The 15,664-nt window shown below is 42.4% G+C and overlaps 2 protein-coding genes across 2 annotated transcripts; both read right to left on the bottom strand.

Annotated features, from left to right (window-relative positions):
- Positions 1-418: 418 nt before the first annotated feature.
- aebp1a (AE binding protein 1a) lies at positions 419-11,987 on the bottom strand. The gene is made up of 21 exons (XM_062484202.1): positions 11,327-11,987; positions 7,376-7,642; positions 7,222-7,272; positions 6,916-6,987; positions 6,752-6,817; positions 6,609-6,668; positions 6,399-6,458; positions 5,643-5,720; positions 4,777-4,886; positions 4,546-4,685; positions 4,227-4,311; positions 3,906-4,050; positions 3,664-3,743; positions 3,413-3,541; positions 3,144-3,335; positions 2,822-2,995; positions 2,558-2,689; positions 2,058-2,310; positions 1,813-1,952; positions 1,589-1,688; positions 419-1,432 (listed from the first exon to the last, which is right to left on the bottom strand). Exons 1-21 carry the CDS (start codon positions 11,538-11,540, stop codon positions 861-863), a joined length of 3,120 nt encoding a protein of 1,039 aa, XP_062340186.1. The 5' UTR covers positions 11,541-11,987; the 3' UTR covers positions 419-860.
- A 1,787-nt stretch (positions 11,988-13,774) lies between these two features.
- Positions 13,775-15,414, bottom strand: pnx (posterior neuron-specific homeobox). The gene is made up of 2 exons (XM_062484229.1): positions 15,060-15,414; positions 13,775-14,530 (listed from the first exon to the last, which is right to left on the bottom strand). Exons 1-2 carry the CDS (start codon positions 15,205-15,207, stop codon positions 14,073-14,075), a joined length of 606 nt encoding a protein of 201 aa, XP_062340213.1. The 5' UTR covers positions 15,208-15,414; the 3' UTR covers positions 13,775-14,072.
- Positions 15,415-15,664: the final 250 nt, after the last annotated feature.

Genomic DNA, 15,664 nt, shown 5'->3' on the forward strand with positions numbered 1-15,664 from the left:
AGAAGGCCTGGGAGAAAGTGCTCTGGTCAGATGAGACCAAAATGGAGCTCTTCGGCATCAACTCAACTCGCCGTGTTTGGAGGGAGAGAAATGCTGACTATGACCCCAAGAACACCATCCCTTCAGTCAAGCACGGAGGTGTATGTACTACCATGGGCACTGCACTATTTAGCTCATTTTTATTTGATTATAAATAGGGAAGTCTACATGAAAAAGCACATTCAGGTTTTTTTTACTAGAAGAACTAGCAACCAGTCACAGACTGAAATATACAGTGGGGAAACGGGCACTAGTATGCAAAACGTTATGTATACCAGGAACATGTCATAGGCGCTACGTTTCCCACACTACACTTGCATGATTTTGATGTTTCTTGTTGATAAAATATCTTTTTGTACTTATATGCTTTATATAATAATGCATAGGCAGATTTTTACAAAATTCATTTTAATAGGATTTGTTCACACATCATGTCAGGATCTGAGACTAGCGATCATGTTCAAATACTTCTAGCTGCATTTATTTTGAAAGGATCTTATTCAAACTCATTCCCCTGTCATGAACATGCATCATTATTGTTCCACCTGTGGGTTTGTGGCCAGGTCCCCGCTCAGCAGAGAATTCTCCTGCATCCAGATATGCTCTATGCATTAAAAATATATTTCAGAATAGACACTGGCTATACTAAGACATAAAAAATTAAGCACATACTGTAATAATAACTGATATTCTTACTTTCATACACGGCATGTTAGGTCAAATTAGGTACAGTAGAATGAAACGCCTTGTCTAAGTATGGACAACGTTATAAACTGGTCCTATTGGTAGTAAGGATATCGTAAGTTGTGTAACTGTGGTCTTTAATTTTCATCAAACGTGTACTCAAAGGTGTAGTCCTGTGTGGGCTGTGACTCAGGAAGGATCCCATCTACTGGACTCTCTTTAGACAGGCTCTCCACAGGAAACCATGAATCATACCAGGAAGTTGTGGTTTCTTTCTGTGTTGTTGTTGTGAATGCTGTTGTAGTGGTTGTTGTAGCAACAGTTGTGGTGAGGTGAGCTTGTAGCCTCTGCTGCCGCAGCCTGCGCAAACGCATCAGTCGTAGCCGCCGGATGCGTTCTGCATTCTGGGAGTTGACGTTTGCAGTAGACACCCCAACGGTGTCCGTCCTTGTGGCGCTCACACTGCTGATGATACCACTACTGATGACGCTTGTTTTCGCTTTGGGAACAAGCCTTATGGGCTTCTTACTGAGAGCCATGATCTGCTTGATGCGGTCCCAGTTAGACTTAGCCAGAGTGAAGCTACAGGAAGTGGCTCCAGATTCATAGCCCACCATGCATAGTCGGGTCTGGGGATTGTGACCGTCGGCACGGGCTGTTACACGGTACTCCCCAGGGTTCAACAACCTCCAGTAATCACCACCTGCAGCTACAGGATCAGGAAGGAACATCCCAGGAAAGAGCAGAGAGAAAGTTCAGATTTTCTTTTAACACATAGATGAACATGAGTATCGGTATGTTCATTCGTGCATTCATTTGTTTATTAATGTAGCCATACTGTAAAGTGTTACCAGAGATGACATACCAGTTTTGACATCATGCAGGATTCCCTCAACAGAGATAGTGGCGTTAGCTAGAGGGTTCCCCTCCATATCTCTCACTAAACCCTTTATCCCACGATGCACCTGGCAGAGGAAACAGTATCTCAGGGATCAAAGCTCAGACATGGTTGTGATCAAACAACCAAACATTACTACCATACAGATACAATGAGATGAGACTAATATTGTCCTGTCTGTCTATTCCTACCTGCTCTATGAAGGAGAGCAGGGCCTCGCGGTTGTTCTCCCACTCTAGAGGCAGCTCACTCTCGTGGGGGAACTTGTCACAGCCCAGGAAGATGGAGAGCTCAAAGCAGTTGGTATGCAGGTAGCTGAAGTCATTCATACCTGCGGTTGGTAGAAGAGAGATGGATAAAAAGCACATGACTCACAGTGGAGCTCTTTCTGACCCCCTCCCACACACACACACCTAAACTCCATGGGGACACTCACTTCCCACGACAGGTTTCCAGCTGGCTCCGTTGACGATGCCCTGTCCTCCTGTGAAGTCATCGGTGTGGCAAGACCCCCTGTACGTCTCTGTCAAGGTAAGGTGGCTGTGGGCGTATGACATAGCCAGCCAGCGGAACATCGTGTCATCCGCTGTCTCCCTCAGCCCTTCTTTATTTTGCCGCTGGATCCGAGCCCATGTCTCCTCATTCATCTCATGGTCAATTACCGGTCTTCCCTGACGCAACCCAGAGGCCTGCAGCAGTGTGTGGTACAGTATTCACAACGGCCCGCTGTCCAGATGACTATGCAACGATAAATTGAATCTAACACATTTCACCAACGTTATTACACAAAAGATGGATACAAAGTAATATTCAACAATCCAAAATATATATTATAGGCCGTGTTAGAAAGCTGTTGGGTGAAATATCACATTTAACAGTTCACCCAGAATCCTGAGGTCAATGGCAGTATTATTTCATCCTTGTTTGTGAACCCACCCCAAGAGCCTTGGGTGGGCGCTGCATGTCAAAGGGGTATGCCACCACCTTTTCTCCCCCCTGCAAGTTGGCCCCCAGTACAAATGGGGTGCGCTCCATCCAGGAAATTATGGATTTAGTCTCAATGGCTACCTACACACACATACAAAAGGGAAAAGACAATATATAATATGAGATAATATAAACCATGAATTTACATTAAATGTAACATTATCAATCCTTGGATTCTTGAATGTTTCCAATCAAACATAGAAAAATTCCTACAGAGCCATTGAGGAAGTTTTCAGGTATGGGTATGTGGTGATTGGGTATGATGCGAGGGACCCATCCTCGGTCCTCTGCCCCCCAGAGAACACTGTTGAGATCTGGAAAATTCTGGAAGATGTCATATCCCTCCTCAGTCCAGTGGCCAAGGGCCCAGTTTCCCATCTCTGAACCCTGGAGGGCAGTAGAGAGCAGTCTATTTTCAATTTAATCAAACAACAAAAAGGACAACAAAAAAACATATTTACTAAATGTAGATGTTTAGATTTTTTGTTATACACTTATTTGTCTTTAAATGACATTTTCCAGCATTCCAGCATACCATTTCGTATGCCAGTTCGTACGCATCTGGGTTTAGAGAGGGCACCAGATGTATTCTCACTCCCTCCACCAGACGACGCACTCTGGGGTTGTCATCGTTGTACTCCTTACACAGGAACTGCATCAACAACAGCAGCAACTCACGGCCCAGCACCTCGTTACCATGGAGACCGGCGGTGTAGCGGAATTCCGGCTCACCTGTCGAAGTCAATGACATCCTCACGTGGAGTTTATCAGCGAGTGGGATGGATGTGATAAAGTGTGTGGGACCTCACCAGTCTCATGCTCTCCCGGGTTGTCGGTGATCTCCATGGCATACATCTTCAGGCCTTGGAAGCTCTTGCCAATGTTGTAGATCCTGGTGATATTGGGACATTCCTCATTGATAACTTTCATCATCTGAAGAAGAGATGAGGAAGGATGAACAAAGGGGATAGGTGCTGTAGGCTGAGTGGGGTGAAAGGAAAACCAATGTTACAGGACATAAAGGCCTATGAAGAACTGGTCTGGTTCTGGCCTACCTGTCTCATCTCCTTGTAGTTGTGATGTCTGAAGTCCAGGTCATCTGACACCTTCACCTCGTTTTCACTGTGGAAGCTACCTGTGAGGACCAAGGCAATGGAGATCATGAAAAGGGAAAAGAGATGATGGGTATGTTTGTTGGAGATACGGATATCATAAACTTCTCATGAATTTCTCTCCTCAAAACTATTTAGAAGGTGATGATGCTGTGTAGAAATGGTGGATGGTAAATGGTGTTCACCAGGCAGCTGGCAGGCCATGATCTCAGCCCTGATACACAGACTGCCATTCCAGCTCTGAGGCAAGATCCGAATGTAACGTGCCACCACTGGCCAATCAAACTGTATTGTCACTGGGGTGTCCTTATCGACATTCCCATAGAACAACTGAGGGGACGCATTAAAAAAGTGGGATCAGATTAGAGACCATTGCACACAGAAGACATACAGTATATATGTCAGTCATTCTAACAAATGGTGTCTTTTTGCAATATTTTGGGATTGGCATATATAATGTACGCAATCAGATTTTCTTTGTTTATCAGATATGACACAGCACTCACCCACTCGGCATAGCCATCGTTAAGCACTGTCCAGTCTCGGCTGTCATTACTGAATGACACAAAGTATGAGGACACAAAATCATCACTGTGAGAAAGGAATAGACGTAGAGAGAGAGAAAGAGAAACAAGGAAACAAGGACTTTAGTGACAAACTTATTCTTCACTTCAGAGCCATATTCCTTTGATCTTTTGTTAACTCAAAGATGTTTTAATAATTGTGTGGACTAGTTACTCTTCCGCTCTACATGTTTTCCATTAACAATGGGGTAACCATGCCATGGAACAGTAGTCATCCACACTGGATGTTCACAGGACTCACTGCTGATCTGAGTTCCTCCCCTGGGTGATGACCCCAGTAAACTCCACTTCTCTGCGTGCGTCCACTTCAAACCAGTGATTCTTTTCCTCAGACTCTGCACACCATGCTCCACCATACACACTCTCATCATCACCAGAGCCCTGAAGAGAAGAGAAATAATTGAGTATAGTTATACGGAATACATATCTGAAATGATAAGAATGGTAAAAAAATTTAGATGACAAAACTGACCTGCATGTTGAGGCGTCCCCTCTGAGCAGATAGGCCATGGTGGGAATGAGAGGAACCCAGCAGCTGGTCATCCTCAACACGGTGGGACTCAAGGCCCAGAGGGGGACATTCTGGAAGGGGGAGACAGGGAAAACACCCTGTTTTTAAAAAGGCAATCTTGGCTCTTCCATGGTTGGAAAAGTGTAAACATGTTCTCCGCTCTTGCTTATCCACTTGTTTCACATGTGTAGTTTCCCTAAGCAAGGGAGTAATAACGAGTGGAAATAATCCAAAAAGAGGACAAACTCTGTGAGCTATCCCAGAATGTTCCATGACAGTGACGGCATTTTGGTCCAGAGCATTCATGTGTTGTCAACATGTTGTGTGTGAATGAAAGGTTTATTTTATTGTGTGGGGGATGTTATGGGTTAGTCACAACATTCTTTTTTCTTTTAATGAGGCTGTAAAGTCTCTGATCTGAACTTTCAAAGAACAGAGAGATCATGTTAGATGTCTTCTGTATTAGTTTAGAGTTAGTCATCAAGACCAACTAAACTCAGGTCCCCACAAAGTGTCGGACAGAAAGCATGGCTTCGAACAGTAGATTTGGAGCCATTACACGTCCCACTTTTAACAGTTTTCTGCCTACTTCATGTTTGTACCATCTGTTTACCGTAAGCCTGATCACAACCATAATGAGAACCATATAAGTTCACCATTTGCAATCATTATCAGTGTGAAAACATTGAATGATTCACAGAAGTAAAAGCCTCTTCATCTGTGAGCAGGAAAGTGAAATGATTAATGTAACTATATCAAGTTTTGAATTTGACTCCAGGTGTGGAACTCATACAGAAGGTTCTGTGAATAAGCGATGATTCTCTTACTTTTTGGCTCAACATAGACTGGCGTCTGCCTCAGTCTCTCCTCTTCCTCCTCCTCCCACTTCTTTCTGAGACGTTCGGCTGTGGAGCATGATGGGAAAACAATATGTGACTAAGCATGTTTTCACATGGCTCTGGCTCGTCCTATCCAGCACATGAAACACTTCCATATGGCCTCTCACTGGGCAGCACTACCATTTTTCTCATTTCTCATCCCAAATACCTCGTATTGTTTTTCAACTCAAACACATGGGTCAGTTTATCCAATAAGACTAGGCTGATAAGCTGAGCAGACTCTTAACCCTTTGCAAGCAGAATGTTTTGTCATTCAGCGTAGCATAGCTTGCATTGTTCAAAGTTGTGCAAAAACTATTTTTATTTTCGCAGTGTAACACGTCAACTTGATACAGTTCACATCACCCTTTTAACACAGAAGCAGTTTTTTGTTAAATGTATAGGAAGGACAATGTCTCCACATGCTGCAAGGCCAACACAGCCTGACATCCTTCCTCCCCCAGATCTTCATACTCTTAACTCCTCCCACATTGTTTCTTTTCCATGATGATATCAAGGGACCCACCACGTGGCAACAGCGAATCCTTCTCTCTCTGTCTCTCACACTCTCTATATATTTCTACCTTTCTGTGTCTCTCGTGACCAGCTTATTCGTGAAGTGATCTATGGCTATGAGGGTGCGACTATGCCGTTTTGCAACACAATGCAGTCTTTCCGCCAAAGAACAGATAAAGTGATTCTGACCCTTCTCCTCCTTCTCCTTGCGAGCCTTTTCAGCCTCCTCCTCCAGTTTCTTAGCTGCCACTGTAAAAATAGACATGGTAGGGTTTTTCTTTAGTAGGGAGGCCAACTTATATACAGTATATAGGTACACTGTAATTCATCATTAGCAACAGTAGTATAGAATGATGAATACATGGGCATGAACAGTTCAAATGTAAATAATGAACGTACAGTCAGCATAATCGTATTCTTCATACCAGGGGCCTACAAAAGGGATGGCGGTGGTCTCCTCTAAAAGAGAAAGAGATTTTGAAGTATCAAATATATGGTGTGAGGCAAACGTGAAAGTATATGATCAAGAGAATGACCATCACCTGGTATGTACATGATGACCTCTGTTGTTGTGACCTCTTTGTTAGGTTGACGTCCCGGAACCTCATCTGTGAGAGAAGCAGAGAGGCCAGACATGTTGTGCTGGCTCAACAGAGATGAGATTTTGTCTACTGGTTTGAAGCATAAAAAAATTCAATAAACGTACGTCTGGCATCCCAGTAATCTTCATCATGCTCAGTGAGGGGTTTGGTGGGGACTGTAGGTCTTTTGGAGTCGGCTTGATAGAAGTAAGAAAAGAAAACATGAGTTGGATATGAAACAATTGTCTCAACATGGACTTCAACGGAAATCAAAAATAATAACAAGAACTAGGCTTGCAAAATTGTTTTGGCGTGAGTAGAGCTGACTCATAGGAAAAACCTTAGCTCATATACTAGGTCATTTGTCATTCTGATCTCATGGTTTTAACAATTTCCAGTATAGGTTCTGTAAATACATATGTCTACTCAACTACTCAAGTCTGGATTTGAGGGCTCTTTCTTCTCAGGTTGCTTTGGGTACACTGGTTGGATCATAAAGGAGACAAAAACTGTGAGATTGCAGAGACACTGCTGGGGGAATATTATTGGATGTTATTGTCATGAGTCTTTCTCTTTCATACATACGTTTGTCCCAGCCCAGCTCTATCAAGAGCTTCTCCTCCTCTTCCTCCATACTGGGCCGCCTGGGGGTTGGTCGCAACCCCTCGTCCTTCTCCCCTGTGCTCTTAGGGGCATTGGGTTTCTTAGTGGCCTTTGGGGCTTTCGGCTTCTTGGTGGGTTTTGGTGGTTTGGGTTTTTTGGTGGGTTTTGGCGCCTTGGGTTTTTTCTCTGGCTTTGGGGCCTTCTGTTTCTTTGCTTTGGCCTCCTTCTCTGCTGCTTTCTTTGCCCTGGCTGAGGATGGATTCAGTGGGAAAGAGACATAGGTCAGGGAATGAACAAGGTTGCAAATCTGAGATAGTGAGAGAGAGAGAGAAAGAGAGAGAGAGAGAGAGAGAGAGAGAGAGAGAGAGAGAGAGAGAGAGAGAGAGAGAGAGAGAGAGAGAGAGAGAGAGAGAGAGAGAGAGAGAGAGAGAGAGAGAGAGAGAGAGAGAGAGAGAGAGAGAGAGAGAAAGACAGAGTGAGAGAGAGAGAAAGAAAGAAAGAGAGAAAGAGAGAAAGAGAGAAAGAGAGAGAAAGAGAGAAGAGAGAGAGAAAGAGAGAAAGAGAGTACACTTTTTATCATTTTATCCGTCTCCAAACGTACATTCCCTCTTGCTCCTGGCTAGGATGAGCTAGCCTGAACACATTCCTCCTCTCCCACTGAGAAAGTTTCACAGACACAGCAATGCACTCTGGGTCTGGGTCTGACTCAGGTTCGGTCCAGTCACTGGTTTGTTTTTTGCAACCAAACAATCAGCCAAACTCAAACCAACTGGCAATTGGTAAACACTGTAATGCTCTTACTGTAATGTTTATAGTGGTTTAGCAATGTTTTTGTTTCAGGCTACACACAGGTTACATTTAAAATTCAGACCATAAACATGTTTAGGATTATTTCTTTAATTTAATTGTGGACCATCCCGTGCATAACTGGTTTGTCCGGCAACACTTTATGTTTGAGGTTTCATTAACTATCCTCCAACTACATAACAAAACCAACAGTAAAGACATTGGAGGTATAATGGAATTTCTATGTAATTAAATTGTATTAACGGTTAGCGGTATAGGTTATTACAAAAGTGTACGAAGGCACAGCATGGGGTCGGGGTGTGTGGGGTAAATGGATGTTGTAAAAGGACAGTTGAAGGTTATGTTAGCAAAACAAAGCCCAACCTCCCCCATTCCAAGGTTCACTTGTGTAAAAACAGTACAGATGAACTGTTATAAAGTGTAACTACAAAGCAGTCCCTACTCTATGTTAATACAATGTTGCTACTAAAGCTAGGTATTGTTATGTAGATATGTGGTAGTTAATGTAACCATAATGTATAGTCTATATTCATATCTTTAATGAAATATAAGTTAAAAAATAATCATATGATGACTTGTTTTACAAAATATTTATAAGTGTTAGGATTAGCAAAAACACTCTCACTTCAACTTGTGTAATTACCAGTCTGACACAAGTCAGAAACACACAGTCCTGTTCTGTTTTCTGTCACTTCAACTGAATCCAGAACTTCTGCCGGCCTGATGTCATTCTCTAATGACATCAGGCCATAACTCAGGTATGACACCATAAAACAACTAAAGCTTTCTCTGTCCTCGCTGTCTCTCTCCAATCCATCCACAGACGATAAGTTAATTTAGTTTTCATACAGCTGTCATTTTCAGCACACTATTCACCTATTTATGTATTTGTTTTTGACAGTAGATGATAGTGGTAGAATATGAATTCTAGCTCTTTGAGTTGTAGTTTCTGCTGTAAAACAGCTAATATAAATATATTGTGGGTGTCACTCTCTGCCAGTGCTGTCTTTCTTATGGGACCTAATTCAAATACTCATGAATGGTTTTGGAAACTGCTATTTGGCTTGAGTTATTGCTTCGTGCACTGGAAAATCTACCAACCCACACAGCACATCAGGGCCTTTTTTGGACTCTGTCCTGAATCCCGTCTCTGTGTCTGTGTAGGGTTAAGGTGGAATATTTCCGGGATTGGGCATGTTTGTACTTTTCTCAAATGTATCATTGACCGTAAATATGAAGCAACAAATTAATGAACTAAAATATATATCTTGATTTCTTGAGCACATTTTATCATTAATAAATACACTTTTAAGAAAACAGTACAGGTACAATTGGCCAATAATTTTCACCTCAGTGCTAGTGATTTATAATTATAGGAGCAGCCCTCTACTTTCCAGAAAATTAGGTTCCAGCAATCCTGCTCCAGCCAATCGCCTTCGGTGAGGCGGAAGTTCAGACAAGAATTTGGGGCGCTGTTTCTCATATATGAATTTATTTTTAAATGTTTTAACATGCAGCCCCAAACTGGAACACAGACTTCACACCCAAAATAAATCACACCTTCATCCAAATATACAACTTAGTATACGTATATTGCAATAAGACATACAGTATAAGCCATTGAATGCCATTCATGTCTCCTCACTGTAATGGCGCATTGTAAGATGTACCTGTACTGCAGGTGCTGATTGCTGGTTGAACAATTGTGTAATGAAGCACAGTCACAAGAGCTTCAAAGTCATGCCAGTGAATTGTGAATTGTATTGAGACCAAATGTTTTAACTTTGGTTAACATGTGGTTAGCATTTGCATTGTGTGTGAAAGATGATTATTGATCAAAAGAACCATGTTGTGCTAGTTGGGTTATAAAATTATCAGATGTATCCCAGTTTCTTTAAAGTATCTTAGCAATTGAGGAAAACTGTAATAAACACAAAATTGAATACACCAAACTGTTCACTGGTACTGTAGAGTGCAGCCAGTTTATCAGTCCTACCAAGAATTTAAAAACTCTGATTGTATACCAGAACTAGTCACAGTCTTGTCATCACTGAATCACTGCTACAGGCTTGCTTGAAACCGTACACAACTCTACCCATAGACCCTTAAGGATTGGACCAGGATACTTTCCACTACAAAACACACACATAAAACATTTCAATGGCACAGTCAAGATGAAAACACACTCTTACTGTGTGCCGGAAAGAGCTTGGAAAATTACTTTAAGGCATAGGTATGTTTTCTCTATGACCAACTTCCCTTCCAACGAAAGCAATGGGGGAGGGATATGAGGATAACCAACAGATAGATGAAGAAAACCAAACACAAAACAAATGTTATACTTGTTGCCTGACTTGACTGATTGCAATGTTTTCCTCTCTGTTCAGCTTTGGTCTGTTGGCTTCTGCTGTGGGTTAAAGTAGAGGAAAGGAGGGGAAGGGTGTAAAGAGAGAGCTCCCTCTAAACCATCACTTATGACATAGCCTCTGTCATTATTCTGGAACTGCTCTCCACACCCACACATAAACACACATACTCAGGGGGGAGAGAAAAAAAGACGCGTGAAAAGGAGATCGAGAGACCCTTTTAACCCTTGTGCTGCCTTCGGGTCACATGACCCAAAGGTTCATAACGAACCATCGTTGTGTTTACCCAATTTTACCCAATACAAAAACAAATAAAAATCATTTTCTTTTAACCTTCGCAATGTGGAGGGTCTGAGACAGCCCGACGGTTAAAAGAAAATGCTTCACTTTGTTTTTGTATGCGGTAAAGTTGTCACAATACGACGGTGGGTAACAATGACTGATGGGTCAGAATGACCCGAAGAGAACACAAGGGTTAAGAGAGCGTCTTTGCAAAGCATTCTCTGGGTCTTATCCTAGTTAGGAGAAGCCTTGGGTCTGGGCCACATATGTTTGAGTGAAGAAGTCCAGCTGTGTTTGAAGTCATCTGACACAGCTGGAGAGCACCATGCTGATGGTTGCTCTGGGCGTGCCATAGAGAAAGCGGGACAGACGGATTGACGCAGAGAGAGAAAGAGAAATGCAAAGGACAAGAAATAGAGAGATCAAGGGAGCATCAGATAAAGATGATTAATAAAAGAAGTAGGAAGTCACGACTTACCTGCCTCGACTTCCTCTGGGGATTTCTTCTTCTTTGGTTTGGTCTCCACCACCTCTGCAGCAGGCTCATCCTTCATTTCAACATCCTTCTCTCCAATGCCATGCTCTGGTAAACCTCTGGCTGCCAAGCCTCTGGAGGGCTGTCTCTCCTCTGCACCGATCAGCATCCAGAACAAGGCGAGACAGGCCCAGAGGGCTAACCCAGATACCCTCATCTCCACTTCAACAAGTCTACCCCAGGGACCAGATCAGGATGGGGCTGGTCACCAGCAGTGCACCTCAAAACCAGTAGATGTGAAAGAACACAATTTCCAAATAGGTCCGTGTTTTTTCAGTTCCCCTTGACACAACGACGAGCAGAAAACTTCTGTTGTGTAGTGTAAGACCTTCTCCCAGCCCAACCCCAGTCAGTCTATACAAGATGACAGTAAGTGCACTCCCTCCCTGTATCTAGCATATGACCCGCACATGTGGTTGTCCAACAGTCCGAACGTCTCTGCGCCTTTCTGTCTGGAAGAGTCTCTGAAAGGAGGTGTGGTTGGTTGTTCCACTCCAGCAGGAGCGAGGGGAGGTCTTTGTTATCCAGTCCTCTGGTGTTGCGGAGGGGAGAGAATAGGAGGGAGCTGTGGGCTAAGGGCTTTAAAGCTGGGAGGAAAGGGAAACACAAAAGTCTGGAGTCTGGGCAGCTGAGCAGCACACTTCCCTGCCTGTGCGTCCACCCGCCACCCTCCCCACCTCCCTCCCACACACACTCCCTTGCTCACAGGCCCCCTCCTCCTCCACAGGCTTTCTCCCTTGCTCTTGTCTGCGAAGGGGGGTGGCGGGTGGGGGGGGGGGGGGGGGGGGAGGAACACTCGTCATACATCGCATTCCAAGGGTGGAAAAAGGAGAATGAATGGAAAAAAGGAAAGAAAGAGATTAGTTCAACTAAAACCTATCAAAAATGTGTTTGGTATAGATGCCATTACAAATAAGGACAATGATCTCTTAAAGGAGACGTCAAAGAATTTACTCTGCCTGTGCTTTACTGACGCAGACTTTTCCACAAAACATACTCAAAAACTGACCCAAACAACTCAGAGAAGCTCTGCATGCCTGAAGGTCTACAAGGAGATGTCAGAACTTGTCCCTGTCTCATACGCCACACTCAAATGGAAAATGTAATAACAAGTGAGAATGAACCAAAGATAAAGAATTTATATTTATCCAAAATAATAAACTTAGTTAAACTGTGTCTTTCAAGGATTAGTTGGGACCAACTGATGAGTTTGAGGTTGTTCATTAATTTAAATGTGTGTTACTTATTCTTCAATTGAATAACAATAAGATGTTAATATTTAAGTGTTCTATGACTGATGGCAACCTACTCTACCTACTCCAAAGAGCTCCCTGAAAGTAATGGAAGCTGTTATTCAAGTAAGTCCTTTGGATGCATTCCTGGTGTTTCTGTTCAGGAAGGTATGCCATCAATTAAGCCTTAAGGATGGAAAATCTGAAAGTTGTTACAGTTAAGAGGAACCCTGTTGTCCCCATGGTGATCAGTCATGTTATCTGCCATGGAATGTTATTTCCATGGAAAATAGTTGGCTGTGTGTCTGTTGAGAATTTCCCCATTTGCTTTGATAAATTACAATAACATTAAGTCCATGAAGACATATACGCAAAATCCACATTGCTCAATCTTCACCCAGAAAATAAGGATCAATTCAGAAAATTCAACCAAAGTCTCCACCACCATCAACACAAACAGAATTGCAGGTTTTGTTCAAATTTTGTATTTTTCCTTTGGATGTTTTAGTTTGATCTAATACCTTCTCCATCGTGTCCATCAGTTTCTAATACAAAAAATGTTCAGTTTCAAAACATTTCCATCAAAGCAATCAAAACGTCCTTGATAGATTTTCTAAGCAAACATCAAAGCAATGTGAATATGACAGTAAGAATGACCAATACAACATTATAACCCCATAAATTTTCTCCCTTTCAATCTCATAATCTTTATATTTTTAAGTTACTTTAAATGTTCTCATAGATTTGAAGAACAGGATGGGTCTCTATTACTAACTGCCTCATGACATCTGAAGCTAACACAGAACATGTGTTGGGTAAGAGTGGGATCTTGAACATTGAATTGGTGTGTGCGACAGAGAGCAGAGAGAGTGGGAGAGGGGGAGAAAGAGAAGGCCCTGTGCATGTCCGCATGTCTCTCACATCATCAGCCAGGACACTGCTGTCTATCTATTTCTTATGATATCCGCTCCATCTGCATTCATGTTGGCGTTGACTATTTCTAGAAAAAGTAAGCTGACTCTGATTAGCTTCTCAGAAAAGACTCCTGACTCATCTAGATGTTTCAATTAATCACAAACGTTTCAAAATCAACCAACCAATTTCATCCCCTTGTAATCAGAGAGTAGACAAAAACGGATTTCTTCATTTGAGTATTGAAATTCTTGTTTTAATGACATTTTTATAAATCAGATTTAATCTGTGCGGTCAGTTCTATATTCAAATAAGGCATTTGGAAATATGAAAATATAATTTAACATTTTACATACATAAGATATCACGTGCTTTTACAAATATTTCAAATATCACACATAAATAGTCATTTGTTATAAATACTTATAAATAGACTGGGTCGTTGGACTATTGGCATAACATAGCTGTCTCTTATGTCACTGAGGTTAATGCAATTAGTTAATTAGAGTACTTTTTGAATGTCACCGGCTATTTTACCATTTCATTTAAAACGCATAAAGGTTTGCATAATGGTTGTATGGTGACGCCATTTCAAACATCTGAATTGATGCTCCCGGTTGGGGATGCTGTGTGTTTAAATTGAGGTTTGTTGAATAGAAGGAAGGAGGTGCGAGGTATCTGAGTCCATACTGAAGCTCTTCTTCAGACCCTTTTCCCTCGCGCTCTTTCTTCCACTTAGTGCGTCGGTTCTGGAACCATATCTTGATCTGGGTCTCGGAGAGGCAGAGAGCTCTCGCAATGGCGTAGCGCTCGAAAACAGAGAGATAGTGGCACTTTTGGAAACTGTGTTCTAGAATCCGGAGTTGCTCGAGCGTGAACGCTGTCCGAATTCGTCTGCTCTTGACCTTTGATCTCTTGGGATTTGGAGACGTAGAGCTCTCATTCGAAGACGCACCTGTGTCTTCTGCAGGGGAACTTTCATCTGCATGACTTGGTGATGTTCCTAAAACATAAATGGCATTTTAAGGTTAGGATACAGATCGCCATTACATCGGAACATGGTAAACTGTTATTTGATTGTGTTTTCGTGCTTTCATTTGTGTTTGCCATTACTATCCAACGCAGTTGGGTTTAATGCAATATACATTTTCTTGGTCAGTGTAAAGACATCCCAACAGTGCTCTCTCGCGGCCAGGAAAACTAAATGCAGTTCAAGTTTCTAGTTTATTGCCATGTGTAACGAGTAGGTACATTGGAATTAATTGGTCCTGCTCCTCAGTTTCCATAGCGGCCTATATATAGGCTATACATAATCTAATCCAAATACATCCTAATCCTATGAGCTACTATTCCTATCAACAGTAAATCTAATATATATACAAATGGGACATTTAGAATAGGCTACTGACTAATTCACCTCAAACCTGGAATAACTTTAATTGAGCATAACAACTAAACTACTTCGCAGTTGGCAAACTAGGAAGTCTCTAATTAAACAAGTGCTTGCCTCGAGTAGTCTGCTATGAACTCACCTGAGATCACCCTCCCCGTGTGTTTATTTGTAGCTGAACACCAAGTTAAATGAGAAGGTTTCCCTTTAAATTTGCAGGGATCCAGAATATCAGCAACAGAAAATGACGTTTTCTGAAGGTTTATCTGCGGAAGCTTTTCTTGCTGCATCTTTATCTTATTTCTTGTCTCGTGTGTGTCCTAAATGACGTTAGACCGCGGGTATCTCCTCGAACTTGTTGCCTTTCTTTGGCTTGACCATTCACTTACATCATCTATTTATACAAGATCAGCACACGCCACTCACGTACGCAATTTGCATTTCTGAAAAAAGTTCCTTAAATGCCCCACTTCCATACAAGCAAGACAATCGCGCGCGCTCCCTTCCTGCGCAAACACACACCACAGACTGTGAGCTCAGGACCCCTGCGCGGAACCTTATAAAATGGTAATGCAAGCTCTCAGCTGGTGCGGGATACCCTGTTATTTATTGCAAGGCATCTGGTTAAAATGTGCCATTTTCTTTACGATCGTGTTCTCTTTTGTCGTTTGCCTTGTCAGTATTTGCAATTGTGTGATTTTACGCTGGTAGGACACCTGAACGATGGTTGTGATGCAAATTAATCGA

Source organism: Osmerus eperlanus, chromosome 18 (assembly GCF_963692335.1).
Source record: "Osmerus eperlanus chromosome 18, fOsmEpe2.1, whole genome shotgun sequence".
NCBI lineage: Eukaryota > Metazoa > Chordata > Actinopteri > Osmeriformes > Osmeridae > Osmerus > Osmerus eperlanus.